The sequence below is a fragment of the Syngnathus leptorhynchus genome, chromosome 3 (genome assembly GCF_054491065.1).
Source record: "Syngnathus leptorhynchus isolate UIUO chromosome 3, UIUO_Slep, whole genome shotgun sequence".
In the NCBI taxonomy this organism is placed as follows: Eukaryota; Metazoa; Chordata; class Actinopteri; order Syngnathiformes; family Syngnathidae; genus Syngnathus; species Syngnathus leptorhynchus.
In genome coordinates, this window is record NC_141197.1 from 8,360,748 (window position 1) to 8,379,080 (window position 18,333).

Consider the following 18,333-nt stretch of genomic DNA (forward strand, 5'->3'; position numbering starts at 1 on the left):
CATACTTAAGAAACATTGACTGTAAGATTTTGAGCGAGTTCTTTTCTATCCTGAAGATTACGGCAACCTCCCACCTACAACACATTGATCATGCATCTAACTTAGCACAAGAGGGAGATGTAAGGCCACAGGTGATAGAAGGGGACAGAGTGAAAACGATGATGTTTGTGTGCACTGGAGCACCACAGGTGCATCTGTGCACAAAATCTGTAAACATGATACATAGCTGACAACACAACTATAGCTAAGTTCCATTAGCAGGAACACCTGCCATTGGGAGGTCCTTATTAATAAAGACTCCTTCGATTTTAGCAGTTCAGTTGTCAAGATATTTTTTACAGACTGTACCTTTTTTTCTGCAAAAAAAAAAACAACAAAACAACCTAGGATGTTCATACATCAGATCAATAAAGCCAAGTGGGGGAGTTGTCAAACTTAATTACTGTATACAGTAATTAAGTTTCCTATCATATATCGGCTCTTTATAAGACGTACGAGACGATCACCTCTCCAAGAATCCGTCTTATTTTCCATTATATGGTTCCATAACATCTTAAAATCTGTAGCCCTCTGCCTCAAAGTTGTAATTCTCCAAACATATATAACGTTGCACCCCAAGGCTCGTGCAAGATAGTAATAATCACAAATTATGAAGCCATTAAATTGTTAAGATGGCTGGAAGCTTTTTGTATAACATCTCTTAATGATTCCCTGTGGATCATTAGTCTTCTATCATTTTAATTCCTGCCGAACGCCACACCATTTGCAAGTATTGAGTCTTTAAAGTTCAATGTCAAAAGAATTATCCAATGGATATAAATTAAATTAAAGGTTTTCCTCCTCATTGTTTGGACTACACAATGGCAAAGGTTTTGTAGTTGTATGAGATGCATTTCTTGCTAATGCTAATTTATTATCGAAACATGTCACAGCAATTTCTGTTTAACAGTTGACTCATCAGATTCAGGTGAACGTGTGTTTGCCATAATTCCATGGCATAAATGATCAGTCAGTTCCTCGTATTATGTTCTGTGCAGCCCAGTGTTCTGAAGAAGGTTTCATTCATGGACTATGAATAAAACTGGCAAAATCGACCTGTTTTTATCCATCTCAGGGGTTGGCCATTTTGACAATTGCTGTTGACTGAAAATGACATTAAAGTTGCCAGGTCCTAGGTGACAACCAATCACAGCCCAGCTTCAGAAAACTAGTGAGCTTTTTAAGGGTAACAGTTCCCAGGAAGACACTTCATAAAGGTCCTTGGAGTTTAGGTGGTATTTCAGCAGAATGAATTGAATCCCTGGGGGGTGATGAGCCAGACAGAGCCTTGCAACCTGACCACTTTGTGGTACAATGTATCTTCTCTCAATTAATGCGCCACAATACAAACTATGTCCAACATAACACGCATGTATTTAGAATGTGGGAGGCAGTCGAAGACCACGGAGAAAGTCCACGCAAGCACAGAATGAACATGAAAATCCAAAAATTCAGACATACGAGGCTAATGTCTTCACCACTTGAATCCACCTTAATACCACCATCACACATTGTTGTGAAATTAAATACAAAAAGTAAAACTTTTTATTCAGAGTTGATTTCGGTTGAGAATGGATCGAGAATTAGTGACCCGCACTGCACCTGCAAAAGTGTTGACATTACCGAAACAATAGAGAAAAAAAAAGTGACTGCTGATGGATCTTCGCGGGTTTCTATTTTCTGTTGAAGCAAATGTCATTTTATTTTTCTGTGCTTGGTCCAAGAGATATGGTCAACCCCTCCTACGTGCAGGTAGGCGGGAAGGCTTTACCTGGCCTTATCTGCTGAGGGAAAAAGAGGAGGATTTACTGTGTCAATGCTTGGACTAAACACATGGAAAAAAACAAGACAGAGCTAAAGCTGAGAAGATTAACAGAATTTGCAAGAGCGGCCTTATTTAAGAGCATGGGGAGAAGCAAAGGATCACAAGGCGTTTTAGACATTTAGACATCAGGAGGACGTTCAAAGCGATAAAAGCCACTTCAAAAAGGTAGTATGACTTTGGGCAAATGTGAAACTCGGGATGGAATTTGATCACATAATCGTGATCAAACAACTGTGCATGGATATTGTACATTTTTTAAAATGATTAATTGATGCGATATATGCCATATCTGGAACTCAATGTTTTTGGACATCTTGATAAATTTCTTTTATGCATCCAGATATGGAAAATTCCAGTATGTTGAAAGTGAGCTCATGCTGATAGTTAGACAAAGGTCACCACTTTAATAACTTTATTAATAACCTGATCATCGCACGCTCAAGAGAATGCCTGAAAGATCAACAGATGCTGGTAGTATTTTCTTTAGATGCTCTCAGATATGTTCAGTATCAAATGAAGGACCAGTGGGGAGCCAGTTTGGAGACCAGAATTGTGGTTGAACCTTCTACAAATCAAGGAACCATCAAAAACGGGATTTTCAATTTAGAGCAAATACGACTTGCTGTGCGGGGTTTCCAGATGGGGAAACACATCTGAGTAACCGAAATACTTTGTTTGGTTTCAGATGACTAAAATTGACTCAGATTTTTTTTACATGACTTGTTTTTATAATGTTATGCCTGATCCCCTCTCGTGGCAGAAGCTTGTGCTGCACTCATCAGAGGATGCAGCTAGTTGTCATGGCAACAGTGCTGGCACTGGCAGGTGCCTCCAAGCATTGCAGTTTAGGCTGCACCCAGCGAAACGTCACCATCCCCGTGGAGAGCTGTGGCAGAACCGAATACGTCGACACCACCGTATGCGAAGGACAGTGCTACAATAAGGTACTGCCAAGATCTAAATGTCAACGACAGTTAAGCCTGAGCTTGACTTTCTGTTTTAGAAAATTGCCACAAAATTACTGGCAAGTATTAAAAAGATGCTTTCATCATTTTTAACATTCAAGCAGTTTCCCACGGCTGACCGACAATGGTTTGGAGGTGACCAGACATGCAATTACTCACTTACTCAATTACTCTCTCATAACCAGACTCTGCTGCCTGAGAGTAAGTAGCGACACCTCTGCTAACATTCAGAGTCAGTCTTTTTGCATTTCCTCAGCCCATTGGAGCATGTGAAACCGTTGAAATGACGCAGGCAAATAGAGAGTGTCTCAAAAGTGGCGTCGTTCTGCCACTCAAGTTGTTCTGTGTTTGCGACCTGGTTATCTTTGGCCATCACTTCAGTCAATTTAAAGGACAATTTGAGTTGTTAGGTTGACGCAAGCCCCCTTTCTGCCCATTTTGAAAAGTTGTTTGAAGAACCATTTTGATTCTTCTGCTTTCGATTGACTTTCGACTGTTATTGTTCTGCGACTGTATACTGATAGTATTTATTTCACTGTCTTAGTGGTTGTTAAATTCGTATATGTAAAGAGCTTTGTTTCAGATGCAATTGTTGTACGTATATGAATATACTATTGTATTGTGTTCTGTAAGTTACATTTACATTGGGATTTGTTCACATTTACAAAGTTTAACATTGAAGTCAGACTCATAAAATGGTCACGATTAATACATGAATCAAATTAAGTAAGTGGCTGTATCTTGTCGTTGTGTTGCCATCGACTCTAGCTTTCTCCCATATTCCAAAAGCAAGCATATTAGGGTTATTAAATACCAAATAGTAAAAGTTGGAACGTGAGGGTGAATGATTGTCTATACGTGCCCTGTGATTGGCTGGTGACCAGTTTTGGGTGTACTCTGCCTCTTGGCCCAAGTCATCTGGTTTAGCCTGCATCTCACTCAGGAGTCCTAAGCGGCATAGAAAACGGACGTTAAATTGATCACCTTTTGTTCCAATCTCATCATCTCCCATTTGGGGAGTACTGCTTCGCAAACAACTGTAGGCTTTTCTTCTGTCGGCAGGATCCAGTCTACCTGTCTGCAGTGAAACAGACCAAACAGAACGTCTGCGATGGGAACTGGAGCTACGAAGTGAAATACATCAGAGGCTGTTCCGTAGGTGTCACCTACCCTGTGGCCAAAAGCTGCCAGTGTACTTCATGTAACGAAGACTACACAGATTGTGGACGTGTTCCTTCGTTCATGCCAAATTGCATTTGAAGCTTGCTTTTTAGTTTCAATTAACATTGATACTGGAAAAAGTGTGTTTCCACATTCAAATGTGGAAGAAAAAAAAAAGTTAATTGTTGCTTTGTGTAATTGATCACATAAATGCCAGTAACTTGTAGTTGTCATAAACCAGATTTTGATTTTGCATTGAATTATTTGACTCTTTGTTCAGATGTCACTTTGCATGAAGTTTTGGGGAGATGACATTTTTCTGTACGGTTACAGAACATGACTGACATCAGTGGATTGAAATCTTTTGGTTGAATTTCCATAGCTGAGGACCGCATTGATGTTCAATCATCTGAGGTTCATTTGAACATATTTGGGGATAGATAATGGTTAGCACATCCACCTCACAGTTCAGAGGTTGCAGGCTTGATTCCATTTCCGGCCTTCCCTGTGGTGGAGTTTGCATGTTCTCCCCGTGCCTGTGTGGGTTTCCTCCCACATCCTAGACGCATGCTTGGTAGGCAGATTGAGCATTCCAAATTACCCTTAAGTGTGAGTGCATGTGTTTAGTGTTTAGTTGTTTAGTGTCGGCACTATTTATAGGCAGCAAGGACAAATGTGAGCAACAAATGTTTTTTGGCCATCATGAGATGACTGCATTCTCATACTCAATGTCATGAGTACAAGACTGTTGAGGTCAAGGATGGACATCTTAAAAAGAAAAAAAAAAAAAGTGACACCACCACCACCACCAATTCAGAAAATGTGTATAAAATTTATTCGTATGACTAGGCACAATAAAAAAAAGGTTTTCATGAGAATAAACAGAACAGGTTCAAACATAAAGGAAGGCAAAGCCAAAAGAAATTAAAATCCTCACATTGTACTGTGTTTAATTCTGTGATGGACAGTAATGTATCATGATGACCACTTGTAATAAAAACAGGTCCTTCATAAGCCCAACATTTGGGTTAAGTTGAAATATTAGGTACACTTAACGCACATTAATAAGATCCATTGCAACAGCTCCAATATTATGCCTCTCCCGTGTAGCTAAAAAAAAAAAAAAGCTAAGTATGATGTAATGCACTTCTACACCACTGGAGGCCACTACGCACGGAAACATTTGTGACATTTCTTGTGTAGGATTGGATCTAAAGCTCCACTGGATCCCATTCGATTGTGGCCATGCAGTGTAGCTACAGTTTATCTTGCTTTATTAAAAAGCAAATTTGTTGCGGATGATCTCTCCTCCTTCCACCTCCATCTGCTCATAAAGCCACTTCCTGTCACAGCGGCACTCAAATCCACACTTGCGTGAGCTGCAGTCGGAGCAGGGGTAGAAGCAACCCATGCAGTCCACATCCAAACAGTCGCACATGTCCTTGCCGTTGGACAATAGTCGTCCTTTGCTATCGTAGACTCTGCTCTTGGCTCCAAGACTCTGCCTGTGGGAGACATAGGAAAAAAGCCATGGATTGAAATGTATGTATGAACTTAACCGCTGAGTTCAAAGTTTGTATTATTGATCAGATGATCAACGTGCACCATTGCACTTCATACATTTATGGGAAATTGGGAGGAAGGGTTGGTGGAGCTTTACGTTTAACTTTTTTTTTTAGCAGGGTGCATAGTATTTGAAAAAAAAAACCCCACTGGTTTGGCAATAGTTCCATTATCTACACCCGGGGGTCTTACCTGTCAGAGAGTTTTCCACCGCGGCCACCTCGTCCACCCTAAAAGAAGAATAAGCATCTTCAATTAACTTAAATCATGAAATAAAATTCACGTGTCTCTAGCAGATGAAGCTGGCTACAGCTGGGTATGATGAATGGAAGGATAGATAGAAAAAAAAGAAAACTTACTCTTGCACTACCTCTCTTTTCTCTGCGGAGAATGGCCAACTCTCTCGCTTTGTCCCTCTCTGCCTGTGACCCCATGTTTGTGACACTGATATCCTTAGGAAGGGGCATCGATTGTCGTTTTCGTAGTTCAATCTATCAAAATATTTCGAAGAGGTTATTTATTTTGCCGCAATGGCAAGGAAGACATTTTTGAGCATTGTGAGCGAGGAAGCGACATATTGGACCCAAACCTTTAAAGCGTCTTGCCCGTGAGGGAACAAGGACGGCACAGCATCCTCCCTCAAAAACTGTTTTCCATTGTAGTCCCTGAAGCAGTCAGGTGAAAAATGTTCTGAACACAGGCAGGTGTTGGCAGTTGGGATGAAGTTTCTCAAGCCCAGACTCTGAACCCATCTGGCGGAGAGTGAAGGTTTGCTCAGTGGGAACCTGAGAGGAAGAAATTTTCATTTTTGAGAATAGTGTACCATTGCACCAGAAATTATGATTCAATAGCTTGTATTTGCCTTTGTTAAGTGAGGAAATAAAGCAAACTTATGCATGATGTACAACAACCTGTGACACAGCTCGGCCATAATCACAACATCAGGTTTAAATGCCCGTTTCAAGGGGACTTATCCAGATGATCATTTTATCATTTAAATGATATTCCTTATTTATTTTCAGGACAACGTGCTTAATTTGAGTTCAAAACACAATGTCTGTGAATTAAATGTTCAACTTAAAGAGATGGAAACAAAGTGACATTTACTATTACATTTAGGCATTTGTCACATAATAATCTTAATGACCACTTGGTAAAATCATTTGCATTGAAGGAACACATTACTTTTAGACTGTGACCTATGCACTTGTATCGCATAAAGACATTTTACAGAAAGAGTCTGAATTCAAAAGACCGGATAAAGATAAACAATTATGGAGTGTCGTAAATAATTGTACATATGACCGGGTTCACGATCGGGTTGTTAGGACAACGGGTACTGATGTTTGCCTGGTACAGTTACGTAGCAGTGTTATCTCAGGTTGAACAAGTATGATCGAGTGATTATATAAAAAGATAATGTACTGATTTGTCTCGACGTAGTTGCAACGTTAAGGTAGAAACAAAGTGCGTGTCTCCCTTATTAAAAATGGACTTTCTTACCGATAAAATCGTATGTCCGACCCCTTTACAAACTTATTGTTGCATCCCAATGACGCGCATGTGACGGGCATAGTGTCGTTGCACCCAAATGGATGTGAAAGAAACGGATTTAATTGTGCACAGACAGAGACTTGTGTATTCAGGTCTCCGGATTCCGCATCAAGTCGGTTTCTTCCGGGTTCCGCCAGCGAACAAACGTGTGGATCAACCACGCAACAGCGGCCTCTAGAGGAATTTATGTCTAGGCCTACAGTATGTAGTGTTTTGGATTTGGGTTTATTATTACTCTTGACAACATCATTGAGAAGTGTCTATTTGTATGAGAAAAGGCAAATAGTTCATAAAAAAGCAAAGACAAATTGATTTGTATCATGTGCTGCAGGTTAAAAAAAATTGTGTATTTATTCATTTCTAAATTGGCGTATTATTTATTCATATATATATTATTCATTTTCACTTTTTCATTTGACGTTTTTTATTACAGCAGTGCAATTCACATAGTTAAACTCACATAATACGTACACATTTATGAAACAGAGGGAAAATAGACTTTTCTGAACGACAGCCAATTTAATATCCAAATATTTTTGTTGTTGTTTATGTGATATTTTAATTGCTTGAGATTATGATGAGTTAGTTTTCGTTATAGCTCTTTTATAATATTACATTCGAAATTTTATATTGATTCCGCTCTGTGTAAAGTGAATCTATACTTTCACTTTTTGAACTGAACTACTTAAATTAAGGTTCACACGATACTCAAATGTTTTTAGATTATAGCTGTTTTCGTTCGAACAGGTGAGGTCCTTTGCAGCCATATGCTGGATGTTTTTGTGAATATGAATGAGTTTTCTTCACTTCCGGTGTCTTCTTGGGCCTCCGCATCATATGATGCAATTACGTTACGATAGCAAACATGCTAACTGGCTAGCCACGGTTGTCAAAATCGCTGTCAGTTAATACAAACGCCCGGTGTAACCTCAGTAAAAGAAGTGACAGACTCGCAAACCATCAGGCAAGTTTACAAATGTTCGCTTTTATCGCGTTTTTATTTGTCGCCCAGGGAGAACGAAGTTAGCCAAGTTGAGGTGTTACGAGAGAGTTCCTTTCGAATACGGGTCGATAACCTCCAGTATTGTTTTTGTTTAGCTTACCCATCAAAATGATTTCGTTGGCGTTGTGTGTCCTATTCAGACAAATTATCGAGCATTTTAAGATCGGTGTCACAATTCGTGACAGCACCTTTAACGGTCATTATATTTGTCAGCATTTGTTGGCTCCAAAGCTAACGCCCTTGCTGTGTTTTTTTAAATTTTATGATGCTTAACATCGGATTAACTTTGCTAGGATTGCTAACGTTGTTGTGCTAACATCGACACGTTCTTTAAGTATGTCATAGTAGAACTTATTCGGAGTTTTGTTAGGTAACGATCCATTGTTGACAAAGGCCTACGCTCACTCTGCACGATTACCTCTGTGCAATTGTAATAGTAGAAATGTTCCAAACAAAACAGTAATATATTATTTAGATGGCAGATACTGTATATTTATTAAATCAACTCAAACTTCGGACTACAATATTAACCAGAGACAGTTCTGCCTTCAATTTTAGTTTGAATGTTTTGGTCTGTTAACGTTTAATTGCGTTTGGCTCGTAAAAAAAATAATAAAATAAAGGCACCTGCTTAGTTGAATGAATTATATCGAAAGAAATGTTAGTCTGCTCGTCTGGGAAAAGAGTTTATAAATTTTTTCTAAAGTTGTTAATCCCTCACACAGGAACATATAAAGCTGTAGATTGATGACTCAACAATCAGGCACAACAAAGCCTTGGATTCTGTAGAATTTGGCCCAAATTACATAGGTTTTATGTCAAAATAATGAAAACAAAACTAGTTTACTGTCAACTGAAGCAAGTTGGCCAGCCATTAAGTGATTTTTATGTGTGTACAAAACGAAATGTGAACGGAGAAATTCAGATAAAAACATTGTCATATGAGACCTATTACGCTTCTTTAAGATCGCATGATGCAATATTACTGCACGAGTTTCTCCAATTTGACAGGCTCAAAAGTAAAGACATAATTGGCTAGTTAAAAAGTTGCAGTCCTTGTGATTGTCCAAATTCTGTAAAGTGGCTGCAAAGCTTTTTTTTTTTTTTTTTTTTAAATATATTTGTGCCTATTTGTGTTCTAGTTTGTCACTCAAGAGACATGCTACAATTTCCTAAAACTGCTATGTTGAGTCATCATCCCAAAATATTTTAAGTTCATATTTTGTTTCGTTAGTCAAGCCCCATTTGCTGGTCACAGAAGTGAAAACATTTCACAGTATGTGAAAGGGTGTGTACGAATGATGTACTTCTTCTTCTAGGAGTATTTGTGGGAACTTTGATTCATTTATGGACAACCCGTCCTTGTGAAAGCCCTGATTCTTTGCTTTCACACCAAGATGTTGCTGAGTATGGTGGTTGTCCACTTTTGCTTCACTAAAGGGTGTGACACCTAAAACTATTAAGCATGCTTGCACTGTGAAGACACAGACTCTTTAGTAGTTTAGCCTGGAGAACTTGTTTCCGTTCCGATGAGTTTGCAAGCGTTTGACATTAGTTGGTTGTTTAATGACTGTATGTGACAATTTACTTCGTATTGATGAGACTGCAATCTACTGAAAATGCCTCTGACATTTTGACACAGTTTATTGTGCTGATGAGAATATGCAGGAATCGTGCACTCATGCAACTCTTGGCTCAACATGTTCAGTTTTGACTTGAGTTAAATATTTGCACTTGGTACAGAAACGTGCCCAAACGACATGACAATTACCCCCTTCCAAAAAAACTGCAAATGAACTCTCGTGGGTTGAATATTGCTCCTATATTTGAAAATAAACTCAGTTATTTGTGCTCACTGAGTTATTTGTCTGTCACACATCATCATTAGCCAGTATTGTCACAGGTCACGTTCATCAGGCTTTAATTTAATTGTTTTATTTGAAATGTTTAATTCCCAGTACTCTATGAAAACAAAAGGTGACTGACCGATAAGATGCAGTGGACATTGGACTTGAACAGAAAATCAGTGTAAGGATGACAGGTCACAGGATGTTTTATAAGCAAGATCGGTGAGTTTTTTTTTCCCCCCTCATTGAACGTTCCACATCGGTTAAAAGTATTGTGCTTGACATCACATTGTTTTGCGGATTAACATTGTCAGACATTTTATGAGTGAACTGGATTTCAGGCAGGTGAGCTTTGTTTTTGTTTACTGGCCAAACCGCGTCAGGGGGTTTGCGGGGGGGTGCTCATCATTTGTCGTCTGCTATGTCTTTGTAAAATAGGCTGCTCCAACAGGAAAGGACTGGAGCACTGCTGGGGATTGAAGAGCCATGCAAGTGACCAATAGTGACCTCTTGTGTTCCCTCCCCCTTCCCTTACCCTGTTTTCCCTCTTGTCCCCCACAGAGCTTTGTAGGAAGGAACTCATCTTCTCTCTTTCTCTTATCAAGTCAGCGAAATTGAGTGCAATAAATTGCAGCGCATTGACACCTTCAAGATTCTTCAGTCAAAAAAGTCCTCCTTTGGTACAACCATCTTTGACTGGCTGAGACCATGATGGACTTGCAAGCAAAATAAGATATCAACATCAGAGGTAAGGTCAGTCTTGAGTCATGTCCTGATCTGTCAAAATGTCATGTTTTGGAGAATACATTTTCTTTTTCTACTTTAGTATTTAACAAACACAGTGTTTTGCCAGACTCTTGGACGTGTTTCAGATTCATGCTGTGCAGAAAATAATGTTTGACTTCTAACATGATCTATTGCTTGGAAAGGTTTGTTTAGCTGTGCAAGTATAGAAATGACAAAACAAGGTTCTGGTTTGGCCCAGAGCACATTGCTGCTTGTGAATTGTCTTGGGCTTTTGGGAAGTTTTCTGGTGAAATCCAGTGTGACCATTTGAAATAAACATTGTTTATTGCAAGGAATAGGGAAAAAATACTCTTATGTAAGGAATTTAATTCAGCAGAAAATATTATTTAATATCTTCAAATAAGCCCATCTACGTATGTGCTCTGTAGTTTTGCTATTACCTAATTATTTTATAATCTTATTTACAAATTGGTCTAGTCCAAGCCAATCGTGCAAATCATAGTCAGACAGTTTATACTATATTTCTTATTGTAACATTTAAATGAGTACAATTTTTCATCTACTTGAAAGGCATGTTCTTGGAAGCTTGGTTCAAAATAGCAAAGTCTGGGTCTGCTGAGTTTCCTGAATCCATCTGTAGGTGGCACATGACATACTTTCATTTCTGCTTTCCTGCATGCTTTTACTTTTATTTATAATTGTGCTTAAAGATTATTTCAATTTGGGTTTTGGTTAAGAGCACTGCGCCCCAACCGCCTAGTACCACTTGAGATATCACGTTCCAACATAACATTTTATTTAAATATGCCCTTGAGCAACTAGCACAATACATTGTACAGCTCTCATTGTTAATTCTGACTCCCCTCTGCTTTTTTTCTTTTTTCATTTTTTCCCCATAGGTAAATAGATTTCGTTATGACAACCAGCTGTACAGAAGATGTCAACGCTGCCTGTGACTGATATCCCAGATGTTGGTCATGGTGAGATATTTGTCCTTAATTTTTTGGGCTTGGATAAAATAGCATTGTGGTCAGATGTGAAACATAAATAATAGTAAGAAACCAAATTTAACTGCATTATACTCTAGATCAGGGATGAGCGACTTAAAAGCTAAGGGAGGGCACACATTTTCACCAGTGCTGCTTGGGGGGGGGGGGGCACATAACACCACGCGCTTCTTGACCAGATGTATGCCAAAAATGCTATTTTGAATTTGGACACAAGACGCGTGAACATGCAAAATGAGAGCGAAAAAGAGCTAAGTTCGTGTTAACGGGAAACACTCAGTGGTTTGCCATCAAGCGGCGTCACACAGGGATGCGTGGCTGGTCCTGACCTTTTGAACTGTGTCATTGACCACCATATGACCCAGGTCCGCGAGCAAATCACAGGTGTGACATTTGGCTACCTCAATCTGACTGACATACTGATGACACCACCCCTGTTCAAAACATTTTCATATTTGATATTTTCAATGCATGTCTAAAAGATCCACTGTCCCACCACATGAAAAGGTTTGAAGCAAACGACAAAATAACCAGAAACTTGATTTTTCCCCCCCCATTACAAAAGGCTCACTTGCGTGAACAGTACCATTGAAGGACAGAACAAAAATCTTGAACAAGGAAAGATTGAATATTATTGAGGTTTCATATTTGTCTTGCGTATCATTCTCAATTGACACAAAATTATTTGGCCCACACGCTTTAAAATATACTGCGACATAAGAGGCAGTGGGCGTGCAACTAAGACACGCCATCGAGTGGTGAATGGTGATGTTTCAATTTAAAACTACAGTTGGCCTGTGTATTTGCAGTTCAGAACCTGCTGATTCTTATATTGGCAGATTTGTTTCTCTGTTTTTCATATTATGTTCACCACTTTTTCCAAGATTCTTCCCCCATTTTATTTATAGAACATGCCTTGTGAGGAAATCGGTTCGGAAAATGAATGTATGTTGAATGTTTATCGGTGTTTTTGTAAAAAGGTTCTTCTTTCGTGTTTTTTTTTGTTTAATTAGTTAAATCAAGCGGTCGCAAGTCATTTGCTCATACTTGGTCTTCATTATATTATGACATTTTTCCAAAAATTGTTATTTGATGCAAAAAAAAATAATACTAGTTTTGTCCCAACTGGTTAGACGAGAGTAACGTTTTTGACGGAGCTGCGGAACTGCAACTTCATTGCATGGTGGAGAGCAATGGCAGCATGGCAATGAAGCACGAAAGCCTGCTCTCTCTTGGTGACCTGTCCCAACCAGATGACTTCCCTGGTTCATCTCATAATGGCCCAACTCCCACTGGGATTAGCAGTCCTTTGCCAGTCGAGCTGAGTGACACTAAGCCCGACGTGGGCGACACAGCCACCAGCACAGGTGAAAAATGACTTGTGAAAAATCGTTCCTCTGTACACCTTTTAACCATTGTTCAGTCAATTCGGATTATTTTGTCTTTTACATTGATTTAAATTCAGAGACTATTTAATATCTTTTATAAAATTGAATAGCCAATCGTCATTAGTACTGCAAAATGGAAGGGTTGAGTTGAATGTTACTCAATAAAAAGTCTACATTTAAAGATTAATACACCAACGGTCAGGCAAACAGAGAAAAGAGGTGTCACTGTTGTTTTTAAATATTAAGTGTGGTCATCCTGTAATATGTAGTTTTAGCAAAGTCTCAGTCGAGTGTAAAAAAGGTTTGCATTTTCAAATTCACACTAAGTAGATGTTTTGTTTGTTAAAATGAGCTGCTTTTCACCTCTATTTTACGTGCATGTTGTATAGATGGTCAGCCGGTAAAGAGAAAAAAGGGTCCCGCCCCGAAGATGCTGGGAAATGAGGTGTGCAGCGTATGCGGTGACAAGGCCTCCGGATTCCACTACAATGTGCTTAGCTGCGAGGGCTGCAAGGGCTTTTTTCGACGGAGCGTCATTAAAAGTGCCCAGTACTCCTGCAAGAACAACCAACGGTGTGAAATGGACATGTACATGCGGCGCAAGTGCCAGCAGTGCCGCCTGCGCAAGTGTCGTGAGGCAGGCATGCTAGAGCAGTGTGAGTGTTTCCATTTCAAATTTCACTGCCTTGTGTTTACCGCCAATGTAGTATGGTAGTATTTTCAGCCATTTGCAAACTCTGTCCTCTCTGGCACGCAGGTGTGCTTTCTGAGGAGCAAATCCGTCTGAAGAAGATGAAGAAGCAGCACGATGAAGAGACGGCCCGCTCGTCCGCAGTGGTTACGCCCACTCCTCCGCAGGAAGTAGTGTCACTGGATCCTCAGCAGCAGGAAATGATTGAGAAGCTGGTGGCCATGCAGAAGCAATGCAACAAGAGATCCTTTCTTGATAGACCAAAAGTGACGGTAAGTTGGTAGCTCAGTATTTTATTGAAGCAGCTTAATTCATCTTTGACCCCCCCCCCCTTTAAGCTTCACTCACATCCGACAGTATTTATTTTCTATGGGAAATTAACACTCGGCAAATCAGTGGTTGATGCTTCTCTTTCTCATTATGTATTTACAGTACAGTGAAATATTGGAATAATGAAAATGTAAATGTCATACCTTTATCAAACCAATATTATAGCTAAAATGTCATGATGAGAGTGTGCATGTCCACCAAACCACGAGCATGCATGCGGGGGTCCACTGTATAAGCATGTGGGTGTGCAGATGACTAAGCATGGTGACGATGTTTGTGTGTGTGTGTGTGTGTGTGTGTGTGTGTTTTGCAAATAACAACCACAGCCATGGCCGCAGAATCAAGATCTCCAAAATCGAGAAGTGCGTCAGCAGCGTTTTGCCCACTTCACTGAGCTGGCGATCATGTCGGTCCAGGAGATTGTGGATTTTGCCAAGCAGCTTCCTGGATTTTTAGAGCTCACGAGAGAGGACCAGATTGCTCTATTGAAGACGTCAACAATAGAAGTTTGTGATGTTTCTTCTTTCAATGTTGTCGCTGTAGTATTGACACGTTCACTTTTGCTCTGGTGACACGACATTACCTGGATTTTAATTCACCCATTTGTGTCACACACACACAAAAACAAATCATTTTCTGCTTTCGTGACCACGTCGGGGTTACAAATAAAAAAACATGACAGTTCATACCGCTTCTAGGCTTCTATAGGGGAATCGTCTGTCTCCATAATGCTGTGAATCATCGTTCTCCCCAATGTGTTGACTTTGTGTGTATAATACGAAACAAACAACGATGTTTGTCTTTGTCAGATTATGCTGCTGGAGACATCTCGTCGATACAACCCTGCCATTGACAGCATTACATTTCTAAAGGATTTTAGCTACAATAAGGAGGATTTTGCAAAAGCAGGTACTTTTTATTGTGCAATAGGTTTTATTATAATGTAAGCCATTACTCCATTAAAGGCAAAAATATCCAAATTTGTAATCTTTTTTTCCATATCCCTCTGTTTTCAATAGGCCTTCAGTTTGAGTTCATTAATCCCATCTTTGAGTTTTCTAAAGGAATGAATGACTTGCAGCTGGATGAAGCTGAGTACGCACTGCTGATTGCCATCAACATATTTTCTGCAGGTCAGATTCCCCCCCGACCAATGATTGTAACTATTCAGAAACAAGTCAAATGAAAACTTTTTTTTTTTTTAAAGTGATGTTAATGATTGGTTTGTATTTAGGGACATCTAATATGTTGTTTTCTGTCTGTTAAAGAGAATTCTGTTGTGCTCTTCCAATTTTTCAGATCGGCCAAATGTGCAAGATCATGATCTTGTGGAAAGGTTGCAACAACCTTATGTTGACGCCCTGCGCTCTTATATCACGATAAAGAGACCAAATGTAAGTGCCCACTCATTTATATAACCTCTTCTCTTATTACCCGCAGTGTGTCAACATGACTTTGTTGTTTGTCATACCGACAAGCACATCGGGTCATGACCGGAGTAACTTTTGGAGGCATCGGATTCAGCGATACTAACCTCTTTGTATCATTTGATTTGTTTTCTCAGGATCACTTGATGTTTCCACGCATGCTGATGAAGCTGGTGAGCCTTCGTACACTGAGCAGCGTGCACTCTGAACAGGTTTTTGCCCTTCGTCTCCAGGACAAGAAGCTTCCCCCGCTGCTCTCTGAAATCTGGGATGTCACTGAATGACTGCAGTCCCAATATCACACTCCTTGGCATGTTCAATCTTGACACGGACGTGGCACCAGTAACAGGCTTGAACCTGTCTCATCTGGTCATGGACGACTTGCCGCATTGAGCTTTTTTTGGGGAGCGTCTCAATGCCTTTTGCTCTCAGAGTCTGAAATGGTTTGTGTTCAGAAGGATTTTTTTTTTTTTTTTTTCTCTTAAGGCCTGTTCTTCCTTTTTGTGGATGTTGGCATGGTTTTGCCAACATGAAATGCCGGCGAATGGTTTGAATTATTTTTTCCTGATTCAATAATGTGTTAAGAGTGCGGTTCGATTCTTTTACAGTCTGAATGCTCTCGGCGTATAATTGCTCTCGCTTCATGTCATGATTCTAGCCATGCTTTTAAGTTAATTTATTCAGTAGTCTTGCCATCGATGAATTGGAAGTTTTGTTAGACGTGACCTTCTGCTGCAGTTTACGTTGATGGTTTTGCATCCAAGTATAAAAAATGTTTTGAGGCTTTTCATTACAGAGAACAAAGTTGGTGTAGTTGCTCAGGTAAACTAATGTGAAGTAGAGGCATCTTCTTATTCTTATTCTGCTTTCTTTTTTTTCTTTTTTTTTTAAGATCACTCGAGTGCCCAAAGGGATCCTTTTTATCAATACTGATGCACACAAATTATTTATTTTCATAAGACGTGTGTGGAGTGCACAAGTATCCACAAGATTGTACGATTAAATACTAACCCTTAATACTAGCAATCTATACATGGTCAGAGGTGTCGTCTAAGGGAACAAAGGTGTGGAAGAAATAGATTTCATATATGTTGGATCGGTGGTACTCGTACTACTGCCTAAAATTCCTTCATGTGAACATGCTCAGAAATGTCAAATGTAGAATAAAATTAAATGACCACTTTTGTCATGAAATATGAGATATGTTTATTTCCTCACAGAGGAAAGGTTGACCCGAAATTTTATTCCACATACTCGAGGATATGGCGGGTATGCAAACATATTTGTCAACACCTGGTAAGATCTCTTCTAACTTTATTAGGTGTGTGAAATAAGGACAGCAACTGGAGTTAAGTTAGTATGACTACTGACTTTCATGCGTTTAATTCCTCTCATGCAGTAAAAAATTGACATGAAGCAAAAATAAATCATAGGCTATAAATTTAAACATGTTTACTTTTACAATTTTGATGGGTTTTACATTCTTCAGGAAACTGAGTCAGAGATCACCTTTTTGCACTGTTTTAATGAACAGCCTGTCAACTGTATTCACATTAATCATTACATTACTGTAACTGTTGTTTCATGGCAAATGCCAGCAACCATTTCAAATTGTGTTTCATACAACAGTGGTAATTACTTTTTTTCCCTGACCTTTTACGATACTTAGCTATAATTTGTGATGATTTAAGTAATACAAAGACATTTACTTTTCACATAAGCACACAACACTTTGCAACACTTGCAGTAAAAAAAGCACTGTATTTCTCAATTGTAACAGGCAGGCCTGCTTTGGCTCTGCGATTAAGCTGGATGTTTTTTGAATGACTTTAATTTCTTATTGTATTTGAGTTTTTTTGAAATGATCTCCCAGATGGTCAAAATATTAATAGCTTTTTTCCATAGCAGACATTTGTGCTTATCAGAGTGAGAAACGCACAGATATTTCAAATATAATAAACAACTGATGACTATGTTTCATTAAGGTTCGCTGGCAAGCTTAAAAAGTAATTAGCTGCAATTTAAGTGGCACGGTACAATGTGCAATTTACAGTCATGGTTTCAACTGTGTTAAAGGTCTTAAATTACATCTGTCCAATACTTAGGGAGCAAAAGTTTGTCTTACAAACTTCAACAAATCAGAAGAAAACCGTACTATTTAATCAACTTTTTCAATCAAACTATTAATTGCTCATTTCGTTTCCTTGGTTGCATTTGACATTTAATTGATATGTAAAAGAAATGTATTAAATTATCAAATGCTTGATTAAATTATTAAATGCTTGATTTAAGCCAGTGGATAATTGACATATACTCCTGATGTCTTTGGTGTCTGCCATTTAAAGTAGTCTGTTTGATTATTCTAAATGGAGCAAAATTGTTCTCAAAAAATAAATTTGTTTGACTTAAGTCTTGGCTGCGTAGCAAATTGTGCTGTTTAAATTGTCATTTTTAATCTTGTTACGTTTTTTCTGTCTTTAAAAGGTGTATGTGTGTATGTATATTTATATATATTATATATATATATACACACACACATGTATAGTTATATATATATATATATACAATTATATTTTAATACTTGTAAGCCCTGAGAATCTTCTGTTTTGTATGTAAATTAAATTAAAGCTGTAGTATGACTGCTTGGAACCGGAATCATATTTTTGGATAGCCATCCATCCATCCATCCATCCATCCATCCATCCATCCATCCATCCATCCATCCATCCATCCATCCATCCATCCATCCATCCATCCATCCATCCAGCCCCCCCTAAAAAAAGCCT

At 39.0% G+C, this 18,333-nt stretch overlaps 3 protein-coding genes across 13 annotated transcripts in view; 2 read left to right on the forward strand and 1 right to left on the reverse strand.

The window, feature by feature from the left end:
* fshb (follicle stimulating hormone subunit beta) overlaps positions 1-4,250 on the forward strand; it is a 65,259-nt gene extending 61,009 nt beyond the window's left edge. For both annotated transcript variants that reach the window (XM_085907110.1, XM_085907109.1), the window contains exons 2-3: positions 2,625-2,808; positions 3,892-4,250. In XM_085907110.1, the coding sequence (XP_085763236.1) occupies positions 2,650-2,808; positions 3,892-4,089 (357 nt within the window). In that variant the 5' untranslated portion in view covers positions 2,625-2,649 and the 3' untranslated portion in view covers positions 4,090-4,250. The remainder of the gene's footprint in view (positions 1-2,624; positions 2,809-3,891) is intronic.
* A 552-nt stretch (positions 4,251-4,802) lies between these two features.
* On the reverse strand, positions 4,803-7,257 carry arl14ep (ADP-ribosylation factor-like 14 effector protein). The gene is made up of 5 exons (XM_085907446.1): positions 7,057-7,257; positions 6,143-6,338; positions 5,913-6,044; positions 5,746-5,783; positions 4,803-5,495 (listed from the first exon to the last, which is right to left on the reverse strand). The coding sequence occupies exons 1-5, from the start codon at positions 7,125-7,127 to the stop codon at positions 5,267-5,269; spliced, it is 666 nt and encodes a 221-aa protein (XP_085763572.1). The 5' UTR covers positions 7,128-7,257; the 3' UTR covers positions 4,803-5,266.
* nr1h3 (nuclear receptor subfamily 1, group H, member 3) lies at positions 7,178-17,956 on the forward strand. 10 transcript variants are annotated; one of them, XM_085907442.1, is made up of 13 exons: positions 7,905-8,071; positions 10,069-10,179; positions 10,396-10,445; positions 10,519-10,705; positions 11,604-11,684; positions 12,845-13,078; positions 13,489-13,755; positions 13,857-14,062; positions 14,447-14,626; positions 14,930-15,029; positions 15,140-15,253; positions 15,420-15,514; positions 15,685-17,956. In XM_085907442.1, the coding sequence occupies exons 5-13, from the start codon at positions 11,642-11,644 to the stop codon at positions 15,829-15,831; spliced, it is 1,386 nt and encodes a 461-aa protein (XP_085763568.1). In that variant the 5' UTR covers positions 7,905-8,071; positions 10,069-10,179; positions 10,396-10,445; positions 10,519-10,705; positions 11,604-11,641; the 3' UTR covers positions 15,832-17,956. The 10 variants fall into 10 exon arrangements, with proteins under 10 accessions (XP_085763570.1, XP_085763569.1, XP_085763565.1 ...); XM_085907443.1 differs by lacking the exons at positions 7,905-8,071; positions 10,396-10,445 and adding an exon at positions 7,182-7,308; XM_085907441.1 differs by lacking the exon at positions 10,396-10,445.
* The last annotated feature ends 377 nt before the right edge of the window (positions 17,957-18,333 follow it).